General features: G+C 38.4%; 1 protein-coding gene across 2 annotated transcripts in view; it reads right to left on the reverse strand.

Annotated features, from left to right (window-relative positions):
• Positions 1-24,779, reverse strand: part of uxs1 (UDP-glucuronate decarboxylase 1) — a 48,085-nt gene that overhangs the window by 4,665 nt on the left and 18,641 nt on the right. For both annotated transcript variants that reach the window (XM_030758506.1, XM_030758505.1), the window contains exons 5-11: positions 19,921-19,981; positions 15,896-16,076; positions 11,574-11,678; positions 8,940-8,999; positions 8,098-8,219; positions 2,481-2,600; positions 2,192-2,235 (exon numbers count right to left, since the gene is read on the reverse strand). In XM_030758506.1, coding sequence (XP_030614366.1) covers positions 2,192-2,235; positions 2,481-2,600; positions 8,098-8,219; positions 8,940-8,999; positions 11,574-11,678; positions 15,896-16,076; positions 19,921-19,981 — 693 coding nt within the window. The remainder of the gene's footprint in view (positions 1-2,191; positions 2,236-2,480; positions 2,601-8,097; positions 8,220-8,939; positions 9,000-11,573; positions 11,679-15,895; positions 16,077-19,920; positions 19,982-24,779) is intronic.

Raw genomic sequence — 24,779 nt, forward strand, 5'->3', positions numbered from 1 at the left:
GGAAACTGAGGCTACAGTTTGCACATTTCACCAAAACTGGACAACAGAAGACTGGAAAAATGTTGCCTGATCTGTGTCTCGAGTTCTGTGATATTCAGATGAAAGCATGGATCCATCCTGCCTTGCATCAATGATTGAGGCTGCTGCTGATGCAATGTATGCCTTGAAGAATAAAGGCACGTCTAAAGGCAACATGGGATCCCTTTGCCTTCAGAAAAATAAATAAATAAATGGGGGTCCAACCTGGTACTACCAACTTTGAACATGCATTAGGTACATCTTTTAGTAAGGCATGCATACCTAATAAAGTGACCAGTGAGTGTATAGTACAATTTATGATCATAACCTAAAGGGCAAATCAAATATGGACCATTTGTCTCTCACACACACATACACACACTCACAAAATCTATTAACATAATTAACACACCAGCAGGCAATTTCAAACAGAGATAAGACTGTCTACCTCTGGAAAAGTTCATTTACAATTTAGCCGGTTAACATCCTGATATCAAAAGAAACACAAGGACAATTAAGGGAACTTAATTGTGATTTATTTTTTTTAATTCTATTATGTTTAAAATCTATTTTTTTATATTTCATTAACTCTAATTAAACAGCATGTGATGGACGTGTTCAGGGTGTACCCTGCCTCTCAAACAGTGTTTAGTGCTGTTTGCCAAATTTCTAATTTGCTCATTATTTGTTGCTTTATTTATAAACCCTTCTGCACATTTTCCTTTTAACTTTAACCATATTTGTTACCACTTTTCACCCACTGTTTCTTCCAAACTTATGCACTTTCCTTTTGTCACCCCGTGTTACTTTACTTATTGCCACTGTTACTATTTAATTAACATTTTTGTCACACAAAGATTTGCTTTCAATTAGAACGTCAAGTATTTCATTTTCTCCTGATGAATCAGGAAGAAACTGATTCAATACATGAATGAATGCTATTTGTAAGCACTGTGTGAGGTCAAATTAAGGTCAGTAAAATCTTTTTAACAGAACACGTCAGAACTGGATCATGAAATTCATGAAAGTGCAGCTTTAACTGCTCAGTGTACAACTTTTTATCTGAATAGTTTTAAATGTTATGGAAGAAAAGTTTTTCTGAAAGTTCCACTTAAAGAAAATTTACCCAAGGACTGTTCACACAACACTGAAGTCATGCAGGACATCAAGTAAATGATATGATGAGGAGAGCTTCAAATGCTCTCTGCCTCTGATCCCTGTTGTTCAGACTGAAGACATTTAACCAGTAAATACTGGCTGAACTTACAACATGCTCATTTCCAGGTCCAACTCTAAGCAATACTCCTTTACTTCAGTCCAAACCCCATGTAAAAGTCTACCCCCAAATATATCTTTCATGCTATTTAAACACCACAAGAAAAGAAAAACACTCTGCTTTACAGTGGTGCATGCTAGTGGAGACAGATCAGTTCTTGAACCATTTCATATGATTTAGTGATTCATTGCTGACAATATTATTTGTTATCACACTTTTTTTCTAGCTGCTTCTAAGGTGTAAGTTTGAACATCCAAGGTCACATCATTCTCCAGTTATGGCCAAAGTTGTTTTCATCTGCTGATTTTTAACGACACACTGGACACAGTGCCGAGACATGCCAAGTTTTCTGCTGATAGCTCTTTGAGAATCACCTTGTTGGTGTGAAAATACTATTTTATACCTGTCAAACTGTGTTATCTTTGGTATTTTTCATAGATTTAACTAAAGAAATGCAAACAAAATATGACTTTTATGACAGCCTTCTAGTAACAAAGCGTCTAAAGATGCAACGCCAAGTTTGTCTGTTATGTGTACACACAACACTGATTCACCCCTCGAGTTGGGTGCCTCTTTTATGCCTAAGTCGGTCAGCGTTAAGGGGCTTAAACAAGCAAATAAAAACACTTTTCTGAAAATGGCCGGGTACAAGGACTGGACTGAAAATTTGCCAATGGTCAAAGAAAAACTTGGAGAAGCCTGGAGAACTTCAGAAAGTCTGGCTCCTTGAAAAATAGAATAAAATAAAAAAATAAAAATATAAAGAAAAGGCGGTTTAACTCAAGACTTTTGCACAGTACTGTAGGTAACAAGATTTAAAAAAAAAAAAAAAAAAAAAACATGCAGTGAGTGGAGACTGAAGAAATAAATGCATTTCTGTATATCAATCAAACTCACCTTACATACTGAAAGGCTCTTGTCTGAGAACCAGTGCCATACACCTAGAAGAACGACGGGAAACAGGTTATCTTTGAATAATAAAGGTCAAGGTTAACATTTTCTTGTGGTAACAAGAAAATTACATATAATATCTATAAAGATGCAGTGCCATCCTCATAAATCAGCACCAAAGAGGGATTAATCCAGTGTGCTCAAAATGATATTCTGAAATCTAAGAGCCTCATGATGTTTGCAGCACATAAAAATGAGGTGAAAGCAGACCAAGTAAAAAGCTTAAAATGCATACAGTGAGAGGTTCTCCTTGAAGAGCCTGAAGGATGAAGTTACTGACAACACGTCCATCATTCATGTGCATACGGGAGCCAAAAGTGTTGAAGATTCTTGCCACTCTCACCTCTACTCCTTCCTGTAAGCAAAGGAGAAAGTGGCTGCGTCACTGAGAACTCGATAACTCTGAGGTGTTCTTTATACTTTTAAAGATTTCAGTGTGCAATCCTCAGTCATCTGGTGGTTTTTACAAAAATTAAATTGTTTATACACCACACTGATTATACACCATCTGGCTGAACTTAGTTTAAAAAACAAACAAAGAAAAACTCAGCAAGAACATTGGTAATTGCCTCATACAATTAATACGTGCACACAAATAAAAGAGTTGCTTTGCAGACATGGCAGGAGGCAAGTAGCAAAGCTCTTCTGGACAAAGACAGTAAATTATCTTTCGTTAACTATAACAAATCAGTTGAAGCCTATAGAGTCCAAAGCTATAAACATGCTGCAATTGATACAATTCCAGCTGTTAGACTAACACAGCTATTTCCCCATTTGATTACTTTCTATTTTTTAAGCACCATCTGTCTGCCTCCCTGATCAACATTTAATTGACTGACAAACACTTTATTTAGTAAAGAAATGGATATAATGACATATAATGACCCACGCATAGTTATAAACTCATTTTCATCTGTAGTCAATGGAGGAGCCAACAACTGTTTCCACTGCCCAGCAAAGCAGCTATATGGGTAAGAAAATAAGTAATTTAGTTTAAATCAGACATTTTTCTTTGCTCTGATTCTGGGGAAACCATCTCCCACTTTACTGAGGTTAATTCTTGGACCTGATGCCAATAGCCAGTTATGAACTCTGAGGTGAAAGATGTCCTCTGAGGAAAGCTGAATTTCTCCCAGTTACCTTTTGCATCGATGTAATAAGGTTTCAGTCAGTCTGGTTTAATTTTTGATCTCTATGAATCTCTCAAAGCAATGTGTATATGTTTTCTTTATAACACATGTGATTCATTACTGTATTACCTTTTTAACAACTAGCTTAAGACAAATTACACCATCTGCTGTTGATGCCAACTGCTGCCTTTCTTACAGACTCATTTCCTCCTGATCAATTGCATAGATCCCACAGAGTTCTAAGTGGTCTTCATATCTTCAGGACTAATTTTGCATATTTTGCTGCCATGTCTAGATCCAGTTTCCTGCATTGATCATTAAAGATCAAAACTGTTTTCTACTCAAGCAATTTGTGAGATTTCAGAGGAAATGAAAGCAATTCCTAATGCCAAAATATTTTCAGGATGATGCCTGACATATACACGATCACTTCCACTAAATGAGGCCAAGTAGATGACAGATAATCTCACTGATCCCAGACAGAGAAAGTTCTTGCTTATTTAAAATCTGCGGCCTTCTTAAGTCACCCTCATGTACCGCTACATGCTACTTCAGATGCTATGTGGACCCGTCTTTGGTCGAATAATATGAATAAAAACATGAAAATTATGGAAATTACCCTCTTGAAAATGCGGAACATGAAATTTAATGTGTACGTCCTGCAAATATATTCAGTATGGTGTGGACCAAGGACACAATGAGGACAACATGATGGAGGGGTCTCGAAAGGGCTCATGTAACCCCCTCCCCAAAATAATGGTATACTTCCACACACACTCATAAGGGTTGCTTTTCCTCCAGTATCTCGGGCTATGCACCTCATCGAAGATGTTGGTGAAAACAGGTGAAATTGATAAATAAGAGCCAGTGCCTGAGTCTTACCATTAACTGTACTGTTTGCTACAACACAGGAATACACCATGTTTTTTTAAAGTTACACTGTGTAAAAATTTCACCGCTAGATGTCAAGACATTGTAGTCAACTGAGTTCTATTTTCTTACCCTTCACAATCCAAGTGCATAATCCTTGCTATGGTGGCTGCTATAGGATAAACGATGGGTTCCCGGTGAGCGCACTGGGAACAACTCGGGGTTCAGTATCTTGACCAAGGATACATTAGCATGCTGACTGGAGCAGCCAGGTATCAAACCACCGACCTTCTGATTAGTAGATGACCTGCTCTACCTCCTGAGCCACAGCCACCCCAAATATGAGTACAATCTTTTTTTCTATTAAATAACCTCAAAAAATTACTGACTGTACCTTTAAGATCTGTGAATTCTGGGTTCTTTTTTATCAATCAGATTGCATTTTATTAAATTTAAATTACATGCAGCTACATTTTCTGTGGGAAACCTCCTGGGACAAAATCCACTCATAATTGAATCTCTTGGATAAAAACAAATAAATATGAATAATATATATGACTACAAGCACAGGATGCCAATCTGAAAGTGTGAAAATTAGACTTTTAAACCCAAACAGCTCAGAGACTTATAAATATGAACTAAAACATTCTGAATTGCAGATTAAACACAGAATATTTGGCCCGTAAGATGCGGCATTAGTGCCAGGATGAAGCTGTTCCAGCATCAAACAGACTGAAAAATTACTCAAGTGTACCGAAAAAGACGACTGATGAGTTCCAACAAAGTCTCTAAACTCTGACCTTAAGACACCTGCAAATTAACATCAAGCTAAAGTGGTCTTAGACACCCTGCAGAGGCTGACTGCTGGTAGATTGTGTGTTCACTGGTTAACTGATCTTTCTGATGACACACTGTCATTGTGTATCTGTATGCGTGTAAGCAACAACAGTTATATAATGCATAAATAGGAGGAGTGATCAAAACGTTCTGGGAATGGGGGCCTACAAAATGAGAAACACATTATTTAAATTTGGCTAATCTCTCAAGATCCTCTTCTTAAGCATGTCTAGATGGCTTCCAGCATAGCCACTATTTTTAGATCACTCCCCGAATGTCCCGTTATGACCATCTGAACTCCATGCTCAGTGATGTTACCAAGGACCTCAAGCTTTGTGTTAAGAGCTGGGTCTCCAAGCTAAGACAAAGCAGTCTGAAGTTTTCAGTTGAAGAGGTCACAGCATCCAAAACCAAAAGCAGTGCAAGCCCAGAGTCAGACTGTTAATGCAGTTTTATATTTGCACCCTGAGGTATCAGAGAGAGGAAATTCAGCAGAACTGTGCTGAGTGCCAGTGTGACGCGAGTCTTTTTTGACAAACTGGCGCAATCTTCGCTCACCACCTGGACCAATCCAGATGTACCTCCATGCAAATTTGTCCACTTCTCAAAAAAAGATAATTAGATTAACGGAAAGGCATTTTTGCACACCAGAGCTGACCCAGCTCCTGGGAACATAGCTAGATTTTTAGAGTGACCAGAAAATAGCAGCTGTGATGAAAATGGTCTGAGGTGCATAAAAATGTGGTTCCAACAAATTTAAATTCAGTATGGTTTTCTACTTTTATAGGTCGAATCCCAGAACTTTTTAATCCCCTCCTCATGTTTCGTCTACATTTCATATCTCATGCTGGACATTTTCAAGTTCTTTCTGCAGATTACAAAATAGTGCTTACCCAGTCACTCAAACCTGTCACGTTTCTACCTTCAAAAATATTTCAACTTTAGCTCCAGTTATGAATAATTTGATTCACTTTCAAATGTTGAAGCATAAACCTAAATAAATCTGATCAGCTGGGGGCAATTGAGGGATTTTTACTATATCAGACATTTTGCTCTATCATTTCTCGCTTGAAGCTAAAGCTCTCCAACTTTCCAGCAAGATTTCAGATATGCAAGAAAAGCAGGAGGTTATTATGCTCCACTACATTGCATAGTGGTATACAATACTGCGCACAAGTCTTGAGCCACACCTCATTTCTTTATTGTTTGCTTCCCATAAGCCAGATTTTTTTTGTAATTTTTTTTTAAAGTGGTCTTGACCAACAGTTCTCCGGCCTTTCTGAAGGTCTTTCTTTGGACATTATCTGCTTTTCACTCATTTTCAGTCCAGTTCTTGTACCTGAACATTTTCAGATGAATGTTTGTTTTGTTTGTTAAGCCACCTGGGAATCATTCAAACATAAATAAGGCACCTAACTCAAGGAATGAACCAGTGTTGTGTCAACACATAGAAGACAACTTAGTAAAGAACCAATTTTAAATTCTATCTTAAGGTACTCTGTTACTGGCAGCCTGGTGCAAAAGCACATCATTTGTTCACATTTCTCTATGAAAAATTAGGTGATTCCCAAACAGCAATTAGCAGAAAACCTGGCATATCTCAGGAGTGTGTGCAGTTTGTCCTTAAGAAATTTGAGGAAATTGGACAAGTGGAGGACAAAATAAGAGGTGTCAAGCCTAAAAAAGAAAAAACAAATATTTCCATGTATGTTTGCACAATTCAATAAATCATCACATGCACTTCCCTATTTATCTAGCTAAATATAAAGAAACGAGAAGTAACTCAAGCCTTTTGCACAGTACTGTATTTATGGAAAGTATCTTATTTTATACCGCCTTTGTCTGGAAGTGGCTCGCTGGCTGTGCTTTATTTAAGCAATACATACTCCCTCCTGTTCAAACTCTGTGATAGATCATTCACTTGCATTTTTCTCAGCTATTTCCCAAGAGATATGATTGAGTAGAGGGATTTTTTTTTTTGCAACTCAAACAAAGCACCCCTCTTATTTTCTTTCCCTCTAGTGGGTCTCTCTTGTTTACATCAGGAAATATGTTAATCTTCACCTCTGTTACAATCTAAGATCGATATGTATATGAACATTAATGTAACAAATGGGTAAAGTGGAATTTCTTCAAATATTTTGGTTGGAAAAAATTTCTATATTTTGTTTAAATGCTTCATGACCAGTGGCATCAGAAATCCCCCAATTTATATATTTTTTGCCTTTACAACATCTCTTTTTTCATCTGCTGCATAACTCACACTCATCCCTTTTTTAAATGTAAGTGAATTTTGATTACGTGACCAGGCAATAGATGTAATGTGCGATATTCTCGCCCAACAGCTGACATTTGATTTTGAATGCCAGTCATTTCCAAGAATTCTCCCAGTGTGAAAAAAAATAATGAGCTGCCGAGGGGAAAGATAAATAAATATCACCTGCCTGAAGGAAAGGCAAGAGAAGTCAAACGTATCTGTTCATCAAAGGCTGCTGTCAATCAAGTCAATACACATCAGTCTTAACATAACTGAAACTGTGAAGAGCTTTACTGAATTTTTCATCATAAAACTGAGCCCATCTCAACACAAGATCCACCTGCATGCCTGGCCTGATACAAAGCTATCATCACAAAAACAGCCACTTAGCAGTGAGTTTTTTTTGTTTTTTTTAAAAATATTGCTAGAGACCTGTTTATCTTTCTCCACTTGTGCCAATAGTAATTTCCAGTCTTCTCACCCAGAAGGTTTTTACAATCGGCCACACCTCCAGTGAGTCTGAACTGTTATCCTGACTCATGGTTAGAATCTTTTATTGTATAACAAAGTGTCTGTTTTAAAGTAGAAAAATGTAAATTATTGTAGAGATTTTCAGCTGTATTTTAATGTATTCAGACAACTGCAGGGTTAACTGTATAATACCTGTAAAATCCAAAAAAAGGAAAGTGAGGATGTTACTTAATAAAAACTGCACAGTACATGTACAATGACGATGATGATGATAATGATCATGATACCTGCTTCATGTAGGCGTAACACATAGTCTCTGCCACACGTTTCCCCTCATCATAGCACGCTCGAGGACCGATCGGGTTCACATGACCCCAGTATTCCTCATTCTGGGGGTGTACCTCGGGATCTGAAATAAAATTATTTTGGAACAGATGAAGCAGTTTTCACATCAGTTTTCTGCACACAATGAAAATAATTTGATTGGGAAAAAAAAAAAAAATTGCTTATTCATTGCTGCACAGACAGACACCTGCACAATTAACTAGAAGATACACCTGCACATTACCAATTAGTAGATAAGATAAAACACTTGCAATAAATAATAAATAAGGCCCGAAAGAACAAGTTGAGTGGCAGACTTTAATTAGTATTCAGGTTAAAGCTCCTGTTTGTCATTACTGAATCTCACAGTTAACATGTATAGTGCTTCAATCTCACACTAATCAATATTGATTAAGAAATCATTTTGATATTTTTAGATTATACCTCTTGATATCATATTATTAGTATCAATTATAATCCTCAAAATTTTATCATTTGCAGTTGTCCATGTGTAAATGAATACACACACACACACACACACAAAGATAACACCAAGGATTTTCAATAGGCCGTGGTTAAAGTGCAAACTGCATTTTAGTGAAAGCTGCTGGATTGTTCATAGGAATCTTTGTTCATACATGTAAAATAAATAACAGCAGCTGCGACCGGTGTGGTTTCACATTCATTCAGCATTCTGTTCGAAGAAGTCCCTAAAGTCAGCGACTGACTCACAATGATGCTGGAAAACAAAACCAGCACTAGCTCAATCCACCGCACACAGATCAGTGGGAGAGATCTTTCTTACCGCCATAAACCTCAGAGGTAGAAGCCAGAAGAAGTCTTGCACCAACACGCTTGGCCAGGCCTAGGAGACAAACAAAACAGTGCTAACAGTGGTTCTCTGCTAAAAAGAAAGAAAATCAAAGTCCTTGTTATGGTTATGTGTTATTGAATTATGGAAGTGTTATGGAAGCTAATAGCTCAGTCACACCAGAGTAAAAATAGGACACAAACCTCCTTGCAACACAGACACCAAAAAAGAGAAAAAGAAACCAGTGGTTGTATGGTTACTGCACTGATTTTTTTTGCTGTTGGTGAGTGGCTGCAAGTTGTTGCAGTGATCAAATAGTTGGAACGAGCCTCACTCTAGATTGTGAGGTGGCTCCACAGGTTGCCTGGTGGGAGGGAACTAGTCTCCGAACAACTGCAGTCCAACTTGAACTAACTGCAATCACTCTCAGTTTGGCGACAGTTTGCAAAGAACCGCTGTCTAATTTATAAACAGGGCTTTCAAATTATGCCGGCAGCAGGCGTATTTTCCACCTACTCCACCACTCTGCGCCGTCTACTTTTTAATTTTCCTAAAAAAATGTTTTTTGCGCCGTCCGCCTTCTCCGTATCCAGCGCCATGTGGACGCACGTGACAATATTTACGTTCTTTCAATCTGAGCCATTTGATTGGTTCACGGCTGCCATGTGACTATTCATATCGTCTGCTGCCGTCATGGCTTCGGTCTCGGTCATAAGGCGCCTGCTACTTTGGCATGCCCCCCTGCTACTTCAAAACAATTTGAAAGCCCTGATAAAAGCAGACACTTTGCCAACATGTTGAGTCAGTCTGCAATGAGCATCTGTGAGATGTGTCGTTGCAATATGCTTGTTTTATGCTTGAGCGAGAGTAGCACCAAGGAAGTCGGCGGGCAGTCACAGACAGTCCATCTACCTGCAGAATGTTGTCAGATGAAGGCATTGTCAAAAACATGCGATACAACTGGTGTGTGGGCTACTCCTGTTTGTACTGTTGCTGGTCCGTCAGCCAGCCACAGAGAGGAGTGACGTTAAAACAGCTGAAGTGAAGCAGAGTGTCTGTGCTTTTCCTGCTGTATTTTTGATCTTTATGATTTTTTTTCATGCTTCTCGCATTCCCAGTGTACTCCGCTGTTGCTCCCTTCCCTGTTCCAGCCCACTGGTGAACCAATCAGTATTCGACTGACGCATAGGTCATCCACGTCCAGCAATGTGCAGTTGGAATTTTGTTGCACTGCACGGGAGCACGTTTGTGGTGGGTGATAATCACTCTCCATACGCTGTCCAAACAGAATCCCGTATGCAGTAGGACACATTTAAACCATAGGGGACTCGACTTGACTGGTTGTATTCTGGTTATGCTCCTATATCAGAGAAAGGCTGCTACATCTCTTTGGTATTTTGCAGATAAATTGGTGTCCTGCAGCAACTGCGTCACTGTTTGTGGAGGAATTTCTGAATGTTTTTAAATCTCTCAGGTTTTGTCACTATTCTGAATGTACGTAGTTAATGAGAATTTCTCTGTATGTAGACATTTATCACAGTTAACAACAGTATCATTAAAAAACACTGCATGTAGTTGTTAAAACCAATTGCAAACTGATTGTTGTATTGGTTTTGTGACTACGACACCTGATTACAGACCAGGTATCCATCTTCAAAGCGACCATTTTTAAGGCAACATGATTGCAAGTTCAATGCACAAGGTTGCAATAATTTTTGTCGTGCCACTGCCTCCGACCACTGTTTCCCAAGTGTGAATATACCATAACACAAACTGTTGCTACCATAATAAATAAAATGCTAAAAGATTAGAATAAATACACAATACGAGAGCAGTACATGCGTCCTCTTTGTTATATTGACATCTATATTTGATTGTATTTTGTGATTTTTTTCTCTATTCACGTACAGTTTTTAATGTTGAACAGGTTTCCATTACAATAATGAGTCGTGACTTGTTCAACAATAGTCCCTATTATAAAAAAGTTTCATGGTGGCTCCTTGAAAAATGGCAGGACCACTAACAATATACCTGCCACTCTGACTCAGTAATTATTACCTGGTACAATGCAGAACTGTTATGAGCAGGGAAATGAAAAGAAAGAATGAAAAACAGTTCTCACTTCTTTCAAAAGGCTTCTTGTGAAAAAATGTTATATACATATTCCTAAATAATGAACCTAAATTTGAATACTCTGACAGCACCCAGACAAAATAATACATCATAACGTTTAGACTTCTGTTTAAAATATTAAGTCTTTTTTTTCTGGAGACACTGGATAAAAGGCTGAAAATTTAATGAGGGACACTAATGGATACTTTTCATTCCTTTTAATTCTTTAGTTCTGCCTGACTCCACGATAGAAAAACACTTTTTTATACAGACTTGACTATTTACAATATTTTACATTTTTATATTATATATATATATATATATATATATATATATATATATATATATATATATATATATATATATATATATATATATATATATATACAGAGAGAGAGAGAGAGAGAGAGTTGTCAAACTGATGAATAAATACAATAGAATAATAATAAAATACTGCAGTACTTCAAGGATGAACTCTGATTTACAGGTGGAACCTGTCCAAATTGAGTTACTCACCAAGCATGTTAAGTGTACCAATGGTGTTGGTCTTGAGTGTTTTGATGGGATTATACATGTAATTAGGAGGAGAGGCTGGAGATGCCAGGTGATAGATCTGGTCCACTGTGAAGAGCAGAGGAAACAGTAATCAATAAATCCATCCTTTTTTGGAAAAAACGATTATTTACTTGATTGACAGGCACCTTGGAAAGTGTATGCTGCAAAACAGCACAAGAGACTAAAAGCAAAAAAGCTGGAAAAATGCAGTAAATTTGAGTTGAAGGGGACTGTGAGTCAAAGAAGGCTGTGCTATATCATATCAGAACTACAATGAGAACCAACTTTATCATTACTTCGATACAGAGCTAAACTCAAAGTCATGTCTTAAGTCAAATGCTTGGATGAAAAGTATTGTTGTAAACCAAATAGTTGTTCTTTGATATAATCAAAACATTCACTGTTGAGTTGTAAGTCTGTACATGTCAAACATTTCAACAAGAACACTCCTGTCTGGTTGTATTATTGCTGGTTTCAACACATAACTGCTCCTCAGTGATCTTAACACATCTCTATTTGGCCACAATTAAGGCAGTTTTAGTGGTGCCCATCAATGTGTCAAACATTTTAACAAAACCTATAATTAATGCAGTGTGTTTCAGCACTGCTTTGCTGCTGAAAGCATATGCACTGATCTTTTTTAATAGAGCTTCCTCCTTCTGTATAACACTGTAATTAGCACTATGGCTTAACTACTGTGCAGCACTAATTCAGGTAACATAAATGCTGACTGGCTAATCATATTTTTATGGTCAAAAAACCTTTAGAAGTAAAGAATGAATTAAAAAAAAAAGAACCAGTGACCAACATGCATGGCTTTCATTTTAAATGGAAGAAGACGGTTTTATAAATGGATTTAAAATGATAAATAATTAAAACATCAGTTACATGAGTAATACGACATTAGTAGGTCAAGTATTTTTTACCACAAATGACAAATGGGCAGCTGGTAAATCCTCCCACAGGAAGGGAAGACTCTCCCACAATGGATGAGTCCCTCACTGCTTTACGGGGAATCTTTGGTTAGATAACGGCTTTGGGAGTAAACCCCGAAAAAAAATCTTTAGCCAGTGTCCTGGCAGTTGCCAAACTGTAGTACATTTGTGCTCCTTTGAATCCATGAAAGCGGGAACTTGCTGTGTGTTCTCCATATCCTTCTGCCCTGGTTTATGCTTGTTTTATCACTTATGCATCATTTATGCATCTGATCTCTTAAATAAAAAATTGCTCATAATAATACAATAAAATTTTGATTTAACATGTTTTATAAGCTTACAATAAAATTGAGTTTTAGCAAAAAAAAAAAAACTTGATATACGTTGTACTTAACCTGTACTTCACCTGGGCTTGAAAAGCACATGATCCACATGGTTATCCTTGTAAGAAGGCCTTACTGCCCTGTATGTCTTCAACAGGTACTTCTCCTTTAGCTGTCTCGATCCCAGTCTTTAGCACTCTTCAGCATTTTCCTGTTTTGTTGGCCACTCAAATAATTTCTTTTCGAGGCAAAGCCTACCACCCACTCAGGGTGTGACCTCCTCCTTCAGTCCCTCACATTCATATTTCACCTTTATAGCTTATTCCATTCTATCTCTCAGTATTTTTCAGTCCATTGCAGTACCTTATTTTCTTCCTCTCAAAAATCCAAAGACACTGACTTCAGATCAGTCTATGGCATGCAGCAGGAAATCTCTCTTGGTGTGTACATTTATTTTTAGAATATATTTTCAAGATTTTATATCAGCAACAACATTAAATGTAAATCAGACATTTAGGTTATATACCATATATATTAACACTCTCCATGCACTGCAGTATTTTATTGGGGAAACTTTTACATCAAACTGCAGTTAAGTCTATGATTCCAAGCATGCACTGGGAAGTTACAGGTAGAGTGGAAGAAAAAAGAGAAAAACTCAAATACTCTGGTGTCAAAACATAAAGTCAAAGCTGTTGCCATCATGAATGCCACCTACAGCTCCTGACCACTCTTAAGGAGTCAGACCATCAAACATGTCTTATCACGAGTGATCACTCCAATCTGTATAGATAATTCAGGAAGGCTATATTTGAACGGTTGCTGAGGTTTTTTTGGGGGTGGGGGTTGCATCCCATTTGCAGTTCATCACCCTTGACACACAATTCTTAAAAAATAACCACATGCAGAGTATGCTGTCCTGATAGTTTCTTATAAGATTCTGTATGATACACCAACGCATTGTGTCCAAATGAATATTATGCATCATAGAGATTTATTTAGCTTCTCTTGCATGCATAAAACTTTTTAAAATTTAAATGCAGTTAGAAATACAACACGACCCTGTGATAACCCATCACCATGAACACTTAAGCATTCGTAATGACCAAAGTACTGTATGTTTCTTAAAATTACTCTTTTTCAGATCCTTTTGGGAGTTTGAGTGGTGTAACCTCCACTCAGAACAGCATTAAGGAGGTCCGATTATTGTAACTTCCAGCTCTACATTCTTATTCTGGGACTCCAGTAGAGTAGTTTTACATGTCAACAGTTAGAAAGAAAAAAAAAAAATGTTATACCAGCCCTCTGTGCAGCCCATCAGTTTATGCTCTGTCTGTAACAAGCCCTTTTAGCCTCCTGTTTCTTTTGCCCTCTTCCTTGAAGGCTCACTTTCTTATTACTGACTGCCTCTCGTCGGGCTTCCAAAACCACAATCAGCTGCTTTGGTAGAATCATCAAAATAACTACTAAAAAAACTTCATATTTTGATATAAACGCTTCAGTCATTAAAATATTAATTTTAGCATTAGCCTAGCTTCAAATGTGGCTCTCTTGATAAAAGAGTTAAAAAAAAAAAAAACAATTTTACTGCACAATAAAAGACCAAAATGTGCAGTGTTTTAATCAGCATGTTGGTGATGACCAAGTCAAAGTGAGCATGAGGAGGTGTGTGACTGTGCTCATGCTAAAATCCCAGCTTTTAGATCAGGTTGAAGTTAGAGTTTTGGCTAACAGAGTGCATAACCTCACCATCATTATTTGAATGCCAGGCTTCACAATACAATGTGCCAAGGATTGTCCACACCCAAAATCCACTGTGCAATATTCAGAAGAACTAAAAACTATAACTGCTGTTCACACTCTCCATTAATCTGCACTGTATGTTGCACTGCTATTTTCTATTTTGTTTGTGTGTGTGTTTACATACACATGTTTTATTTTTATATATATATATATATATATATATATATATATATATATATATATATATATATATATATATATATATATATTAGGGGTGGGACTCAATTAAAAAATTAATTGAATTAATTAGAAGCTTTGTAATTAATTAATTGAAATTAATCGCATTTCAATATTTAACATGAGAGATATTAATTTAAGTTTGGTTGATAAATGAATCAATATACATAAGCTTAAACTTCAAAATTTAGTTTTTTGTTGTTCCCACCAGTCTACTACACAAACCAACAAACGGCGGAAGTGCTCCTTTGATAAGCAAACTCCTGAAATTAAAGTTAAGCATCATAACTGGATAGTTTTATTCAACATTAATGTCTCACTTAATATAGTTGGAAATGAATCATTCGCTCAGCTGTATTCCTTGATGTTGAAATGTGTTATGCTTGTTTTAACAGCTTATTTTGAATTAAAGACTTAAAATTAAACCACAAAAAGGAGCAAAAGTTCGTTCTCCGTTTAAACAGCTGCTTTTACACAGCTGTGCTTCGCACTCACTGTTGCTAGGCGACATGAGCTACGCAGAGGTGAGGGCAGGTGACGCTGATATGAAGGCTAGACCGTCCAATTTCACAGCCGCTCACTTCCGGCCTTTGCAGTCTTCGTGGGCTGCAAAGGACCCGGTCTACGTGGGCCGGGTCCTTCGAACGATGCGGCCCCTGAATTTTTGACATTGTGCGTCGATATAATCTGTATGCCTGGAACTCGTGTACTGAGAAACGTTCAACGGTGCAAAGTGCGATTAAAAAGCGGTAAAATTTTTAATTCGCTATTTTCCCCGTAATTAATTAATTGAAATTAACGCGCTAAAGTCCAACCCCTAATATATATATATATATATATATATTGTACTGTTACTTGAGAGCTCCTCACAAGAATTCCTATATGCCCAAACCTTGCATGCAAGTACAATGGCAAATAAAGTCTCTTGAATCAATGGAAAGTAATTTAAGATGGATATGGATAACATTCCTTACTGCTACCCACAGGTAGTAGGTAACAATAACTAGGAAAGGTCATTACTTACCACATTCACTTTTTCACTCACCTTCAATATAGAGAGGCTCCACTACATCGTGATTGATGAGTTCAAAGTTTTCATGTCCAATCCAGTGCTCCACATTCCTCTTTCTTCCTGTGAAGAAGTTGTCCACCACAGTCACCTCATGGCCATCCATCATTAATTTGTCAGTCAGATGGGAACCCACAAAACCAGCTCCTCCAGTTATCTAGTGAAGAACACACAGGTATGATTATAGCAGTGAGAGATACAGTGTTTTTGCAGGGTCAGGGTATGTTGAGTCTTCTTAAGTGTATATTACCTTACAAAGCAATGAAATAGCCTTTGAGCAAACTGTACTCCAAACATAGCATGCATGCAAATGCAGTTTCAGATCAGTTTTAACAAAATTTTACATATTAAAGGTGTATTATTCTAAATGCAGGTGGTCTGTTGATTTACAGATATAATTAAATATGCTATGTAAGCCAGTATCTAATTTATTTTCCCTACAAAATGAATATTACCAGTCTTACAGAAATCTGTGGAGCGGTACTGCCCTGCCATTCATTCTTTGGCTAACATTTTGTCACTTTACCTTCCACTTTAACCTCTTAACGTCCACCCTGTCACTGGCAAACAACTTAGGGGTAAGGACTAGGTTGTATTTTAGACACATGCTAAACAAACTTCTTTTGCATGCATTTTAGCCATGTAGTTCTCCTGTGCAATAAATCAATACTTGTGTATGCAAATTTGCCATCCATAAATGTCACCCACTCACCCACCTCCATGTTTCACGGTCAACACTGTGCAGTTAATGTTGTCACTGAGCTGTTTAATCTTTTTTCACTTTTTCTAGCAATGGCTTTCTTCTTACACATAATCCATAGAGGCTGACCTCATGCGATGTGTTTCAAACCGTGTATGCAGTCACTAAAGTAGGCGCTCAACAGTTAATCCTCGGGCCAAGTCAGACGCACACCCATCCATTTTTCAGCAGTACGGCTCTTCCTATGCCTCTTAATCACTGCAGCAGTTGTGTTTCAGCTCATGTTCAGTTGTACAACTTACACTCTCATGACCTCACCAATCTTTATGAAAGCTTACTTTCTGTTTGTTATGCTCATGGTGTCTTTCTAACCTTTCCAACACTTTATCTGCTAAATGATTAATGATTCTACTACACTGGAAAAGATGCCATAGTGTTAACCCATTGACTCTTTTCTCTACTCCAAGTACAGCCATTTACTGCTGCTGACTTGTTCTTAAAGACAAAAAGTACATTATTTCATACAAAAATTAATTTAACATTGTTTTTACTTAGGAGTGGATTAGAATGGGAGGTCCCAGCTTCATCAATGATGGCTTTATGTCTCCATTCGGCACAAACATTCAAAAGTTTCCATCTCAAGATAAGTGAGCTCAGAGTTTTCAGTATTCAGAGCTGGTCATTCATTTACAATTATAACTATATTGTTTTTATTTATTTTACATTTTTGTCAGATTGCACAGGGATATTCTCACCAGGTGTACCATGTGCTTGATTGGAATTATTCCCTTCTGGCATCTTAAGACCTGTGTTTGCTTTATTTGCTCATTAACAGCAGGCTCACATATTCCACTCAAATCCCAGCAACCATTTTTGTTTGCCCTTGTACAAAATTGCATTAATATCCACATCTTTAATTTTGACGTATTATGCCATGTAGCCACGACAGCAGGCAATGTTTCAAAAGTGGACTTTGGTTGCATTTTGTAAAATGTGCATGCTTTACTTAAATATTCATAAAAGAAATTGTTAAAATTAAACCAATCTCAAATTTGCCATGAATTTTGAGAAACTGGTTTTAGAACAACTTCTACCAATGCTGAGTGACAACAGCAAGCTACACCATACAAAAAACTGCTCTTCTAAAGGTTATGAATGGCTTATTGATGGCTTCAGACTTCAGACACTTCTCTCTACTGCTTGACCTCAGTGCAGCTCTGGACACCATCAATCACCTAGAGTTAATTAACGGAAATAGACTGAAGGAATGGGTGGGTATTTCTGGAGTGGTTCTTCTCCTGCCTGTCAAATGGAAATTTTGATTGATTCATTCATCTCTAAAACTGCACTGATCCTTGGTGGCATGCACCAAAGATCAATTCTTCTGCAATGACTCTAGGGACACGTCATCAGTGAACAGGCAAAAGAAAATGGTCTAAAAATGGAAATATTTTAACTCAAATTAGAAATTAAGGAAGGGACACATTTGGCTAAAATGTATCTGAGTACTACTTCTCAATGCCACTACACTCCCAATCTCAGCAATTAACAATGTTTTTGTTTCAAATCGTAATAATGGCTGAAAACTACATGACGGGCTGCTGCTTTTACAGCAGCCAACATCATCAACCTGTTTACTGCCATGCACAAAGCATGAAATGTGCATCACTGGTGTTTGGAGAGGAGCAAAGAGGTGAAAGGTTTATTAAAGTGAAGTAGTGCATATGACTGACATGGATTCAGTTTATGTTGCCACAGAATGAACACATATAGTCCAACTGAATTCATTTGATTTTTGTCAGTGGATAGGTTTACGTTTCACCAGTGATATTTTAGTTATTCAGTCATTTATTTTTAATTTTTATGTCCTCTAAGTATTTTGAAGCTACAGCTATCCATGTCTTGTACAGTTGTACAGTTACCATGGCTTCTAAACTATTGTCATCTATTGTAAGGTTAATGAAAAGAAGAAAAAAAAAAGCTCACTTAAAAAATAGGGTCATGGAGACCCTGAAGTCCTGTGGACATTCATACTTCCAGTAAAATGATAGAAAACCCTGGAGCATGACGGGAACAGCAAGCAGCACTGTTGTTATGGTCATAGTAAAGAGAACTTTTTTAAAATATCAGAGGTATTGTTATTATTATTAGCAATAATCACCAGGACACAAAAAGATCCCTGATTTTGTTCAGCAACTGAGAAAAATCTATTAGAATCAGCGATTTAATCCCCATTTTGGGGGTCATGGGGTTCCTATAGAGAATCAAACTCAGTGAATCGATTTTTACAGAATCTATTTTATCTCATGAGAAAATTCATACAAGGTCAAGTAATAAACGTATTTGTTTTGGTTTTTTTTGTTTGTTTGTTTGGTTTTTTTTGGGGGGGGGGGCATTAGGGGTGCAGAAAATGTATCAATGGTGACAAACATTTCTCTAAGGGTTGATAAACAATTACTATCAGGAAACCCTCAGAGTGATTCAAGCCAAATCAAGCAACATTTATATTCAAGGTATTATTATTACCAATAATCATGCGAACTTAGAAAAATTCACTATTTTTACCTTCACTCTCTGATCCCCAATTCTGTCAAATCCACTGAATGGTTTTTGTGTAATGTCCCTACGTGACGGGCATGCCGCAGCATGGTGAGTAATTCAGAAGCACTTCCTTGGTCACTACATTACTGTTCAGAGAGCTGGATGATTACGTTCAGATTTGGTAACATTTAGGGAAGTTTACATGGTAGACTGCCAACATTAATACTGGAACTTATTCTTTTTCCTCACATCATCATCACAGAATATAAAAGCAAACATAACATAAAAATGAACACTTTACATTAACTTAAATTTTTTATTTGCTAGTGTGGTGTCTCTGTATTTGTGGTTTTCTGTTAGATATTGTTTAGTTCTAAATAAGTTAAAAACCATGTCAGACAACCCTACTGAATTTCACAAATTCAGCACTAAGTGTGGCTCCACCCATCTGGCCCCGCCCCACAGTGAGCACCACTTGGAGAATTAAAGTGGGCGATAGCTGCTATAAAACAGCTATAAACAGGTGTTTTATAGGGAGCATTGATGGCCTTTGTTCCAGGTCTGCCCTCTCAGACAGCATCTTAAGATACACACAACTTCTGCCTGTTCTACTTATGAAATTCTTCAGTTTACTTTAACATGGAGATAAGTTGGGATTAGAGGAACAATAAGAGCTTCTGTTGCAGTTTGTGTATGATACCTCAAGGTTCCTTTGTTATAGTTACTGAAAATGTGATCTGAACTCAGATGTGTCACATACCAAAATTCTCTTTCGATCCTTTTCTGACAGGAATTTCACTGGTGGGTATTTCTGAGAAAAACTGTAAGAGAGAACACAAACTCATTAGTTCAGAAGATCTTCAAGAACAACCACTTTAGCCCAATGCAAAATAGAACAATCTAGGAGGTCACTGCGAATCCACTTTCAGCATTATTATTAAAAAATGAACTATATTTTAGGATTAGCTTTAACTTAGCTCCAATCAAAAGCAATGATATGGTTAATGATTTAGAGATTTTAACTTATTCCAAGATGCAATTACTACAAACCTAAACAAATAACCTCAACTTATTTACCAAAACTATCCTTTCAAAAAGCTACAATGCTGCACCACCAAGTCTGTGCAATGATGCTTCAGTTCACTGAGGTTTGCAGATGTAAAGTTCTCTTAAGGTCCCTCCACAACATTTCAATCAGGTTGAGGTCGGGACTTTGACACTCTGATTCTTTTCTTTTTGAGTTCATTGGCCCTCATTTACTAACTGTGTATGCATAAGTCTGTGCACAGATTGTGCGTACAAATTTCACACACAAATCAGTTATCCACATTTTTATACTAGAATTTGTTAGCACTTTACAAACAAATTTGGTAAACCCTCACGTAGGAACAAATGAAGGCCTGGTTGGAAATTTTAACACACATCTTTAAAATGAATACTGCTACAGCTACTACTACTAATAACAAAAATAATAATTATTAGGGCCCGAGCACGAACTGTGCGAAGGCCCTATTGTAATTGCTTCGTTTATTAGGGCCCGAGCACGAACTGTGCGAAGGCCCTATTGTAATTGCTTCGTTTATTATTATTATTATTATTTTTTTTATTATTATTCAGGCAAATGAATTGGCTTTTTGGGGGCTTTATCATATTCAAAAACTCATCAAACTTTGCACATGCGTCACACCTGGTGAAAATTTAAGTATTTTAATGGGCTCGGGCAAGGGCGCGCCCAAATGGCTCGCTAGCGCCCCCTAAACTGGAGCCCCACCGCTGTGTTTCACGTACATGAATGAAACTTCATACACATGTATATCATGTCCAGGCGCACAAAAAATCCTCTTGGAGCCATGCCCTAAACCCAACAGGAAGTCCGCCATTTTGAATTAATTATGCAAATTTGGCGATTTGCAGCCCTCACACTTTTTCTAATAACTCAGAGGTTTTAGACGTTATCATCTTCATATTTGGTTTGTCTAACCTACACCCCCAGGGGAATCTAAATCTCGAAAATGGTGAGTTTTTGCCAAGGGGGAGGGGTCCTTATGCCCCTTTGAACTTTGATCATTCGCCATGAAATTTTGATTGCCTCTCATTCATACCTACATGATCCAATGTGCATCAAACTTCTCCAGTAGGATGAGGGTGCCCCCCTGAACACATACATATGACAATATTTAATATCAGTCGCAGCGCCACCTAGTGGGAACAGGAAATGTCATATTTTACACTTGGAGGTCCAGCTCCAAGGTGGTTTAGCAGAACCATCTCAAATTTCACCTGGAAAGCCTTAAGAACTTGGACTTACTCTGTTTTCAAAACTGTGAGTTTTTGACAAAAGGGCGTGACCCTTATGGGACGGCAAAGTTCGATGATTCGCCATGAACACAAAAATGGCTGTAACTCAAAGCCAACTTGCCCAATCTGGCTCAAACTTCAGTGGTGTGATAAGCATGCTGCCCTGAACACACTCATATGCATAAAGTCCATAAACGTTAGAGCGCCGCCTAGTGGCAGCTCGGAATATCTTAAAATAGCAAGTTTTTTGAGTAGCCCCGGAGCTACGTTTTATCTACATGTATGAAAATGTACATGCTCATGTAACATACTAAGACGTACAAAAAAGTCTCTTAGACCCATACCCTAAACCCTACAGGAAGTCGGCCATCTTCAATTGAAGGTGTCAATTTTTGCGATTTCCACGCCTGCTATTTGAACGAACTTGTCCTAGGGCATTTCACCCAGTGACACCAAATTGGCTCCAGATCATCTACACAAGTAGCCCATCAAAAGTTATTCAGGGTTTTGTAGAATATTGAACGGTGTTGCCATGGCAACCCTCTGAATTTGGACTTTTTTCAATTTCAAATTCACAGAGATTCTAAACATCAGCCCCTGGGCTGTGCTTTCTCTATGTACCTGAAAATGTGCCTGCTGATGTAAGATGCTAACATCTACAAAAAACTCTCTTGGACCGATAGCCCAAACCCAACAGGAAGTCAGCCACGTTTACTTTAAAGTGTCATTTTTGCAGCATTTTTCGCCTTTTTCAGGCCTTTTTGCCTCAACTCCTCCTACGGCATTTGACCCAGTGAGACCAAAATGGCTCCAGATCATCCACACAAGTAGCCCATCAAAAGATATTCATGGTTTTGTAGAATATTGAACGGTGTTGCCGTAGCAACCCTCTGAATTTGGACTTTTTTTCCATTTCAGGCCCAGATAGGTTCTAAACATCAGCCCCAGGCCAGTGCTTGGTCTGTGTACCTGAAATCGTGCATGCTGAAGTAACATCCTAAGACGTACAAAAAAGTCTCTTGGACCGATAGCCGAAATCCAACAGGAAGCCTGACATGTTCTAATTAAGGTGTCATTTTTGCAGCATTTTTCACATTTTTCAGGCCTGCTATTTGAATCATCTTCTACTACAGCTTTTCATCCAGTCACACCAAAATGGCTCCAGATCATCTACACAAGTAGCCCATCAAAAGATATTCATGGTTTTGTAGAATACTGCACGGTGTTGCCGTAGCAACCCTCTACATGTGGGATTTTACTCATATACCACAGTGCACCAAATTGTTACATCTCTGACATACATTGTCCAATCTGCCTCAAACTTCACAGGCTTAATGGGAGGGTAAGGGAGACTGGACACACCCCTCTATCAGCTTTGTTTCACACTCATAACGCCACCTAGTGGCAACAGGAAATCAGTAGGACACTGATACTCATCATCCTATGGTCATTACAGTTTCATTGATGGCTGCAGGCATTACATAGAGCATTGTGACATATTAATTAGTGGGCACTCACCGACGCCACCTAGTGGAAGCGGGAGACGATCGACGCGAAGTACGGCTAGCCTGCTGAGCTGTCAACAGCCGGGTGAGCCAGCTACTCTCTCGTCTGCGAGAACCTCCGAGCGCGGTTCGGCTGGAGCGTGCCACGGGTCGACGCGCGGCTTGGCTGGAGCGCGCCAGGGGTCGACGCGCGCCGGGTGCGAGGGCCCGCTCATCGCCGCTTGCGGCTTTAATTATTATTATTTTTATTATTATTCAGGCAAATGAATTGGCTTTTTGGGGGCTTTATCATATTCAAAAACTCATGAAACTTTGCACATGCGTCACACCTGGTGAAAATTTAAGTATTTTAATGGGCTCGGGCAAGGGCGCGCCCAAATGGCTCACTAGCGCCCCCTAAACTGGAGCCCCACCGCTGTGTTTCACGTACATGAATGAAACTTCATACACATGTATATCATGTCCAGGCGCACAAAAAATCCTCTTGGAGCCATGCCCTAAACCCAACAGGAAGTCCGCCATTTTGAATTAATTATGCAAATTTGGCGATTTGCAGCCCTCACACTTTTTGTAATAACTCAGAGGTTTTAGACGTTCTCATCTTCATATTTGGTTTGTCTAACCTACACCCCCAGGGGAATCTAAATCTCGAAAATGGTGAGTTTTTGCCAAGGGGGAGGGGTCCTTATGCCCCTTTGAACTTTGATCATTCGCCATGAAATTTTGATTGCCTCTCATTCATACCTACATGATCCAATGTGCATCAAACTTCTCCAGTAGGATGAGGGTGCCCCCCTGAACACATACATATGACAATATTTAATATCAGTCGCAGCGCCACCTAGTGGGAACAGGAAATGTCATATTTTACACTTGGAGGTCCAGCTCCAAGGTGGTTTAGCAGAACCATCTCAAATTTCACCTGGAAAGCCTTAAGAAGTTGGACTTACTGTGTTTTCAAAACTGTGACTTTTTGACAAAAGGGCGTGACCCTTGTGGGACGGCAAAGTTCGATGATTCGCCATGAACACAAAAATGGCTGTAACTCAAAGCCAACTTGCCCAATCTCGCTCAAACTTCAGTGGTGTGATAAGCATGCTGCCCTGAACACACTCATATGCATAAAGTCCATAAACGTTAGAGCGCCGCCTAGTGGCAGCTCGGAATATCTTAAAATAGCAAGTTTTTTGAGTAGCCCCGGAGCTACGTTTTATCTACATGTATGAAAATGTACAGGCTCGTGTAGCATACTAAGACGTACAAAAAAGTCTCTTGGACCCATACCCCAAACCCTACAGGAAGTCGGCCATCTTCAATTGAAGGTGTCAATTTTTGCGATTTCCACGCCTGCTATTTGAACGAACTTGTCCTAGGGCATTTCACCCACTGACACCAAATTGGCTCCAAATCATCTACACAAGTAGCCCATCAAAAGTTATTCATGGTTTTGTAGAATATTGAACGGTGTTGCCATGGCAACCCTCTGAATTTGGACTTTTTTCAATTTCAAATTCACAGAGATTCTACACATCAGCCCCTGGGCTGTGCTTTCTCTATGTACCTGAAAATGTGCCTGCTGATGTAAAATGCTAAGATCTACAAAAAAGTCTCTTGGACCGATAGCCGAAACCCAACAGGAAGTCAGCCACGTTCACTTTAAAGTGTCATTTTTGCAGCATTTTTCGCCTTTTTCAGGCCTTTTTGCCTCAACTCCTCCTAGGGCATTTGACCCAGTGAGACCAAAATGGCTCCAGATCATCCACACAAGTAGCCCATCAACAGATATTCATGGTTTTGTAGAATATTGAACGGTGTT

This window comes from Archocentrus centrarchus, chromosome 21 (assembly GCF_007364275.1).
Source record: "Archocentrus centrarchus isolate MPI-CPG fArcCen1 chromosome 21, fArcCen1, whole genome shotgun sequence".
NCBI classification, from domain to species: domain Eukaryota; kingdom Metazoa; phylum Chordata; class Actinopteri; order Cichliformes; family Cichlidae; genus Archocentrus; species Archocentrus centrarchus.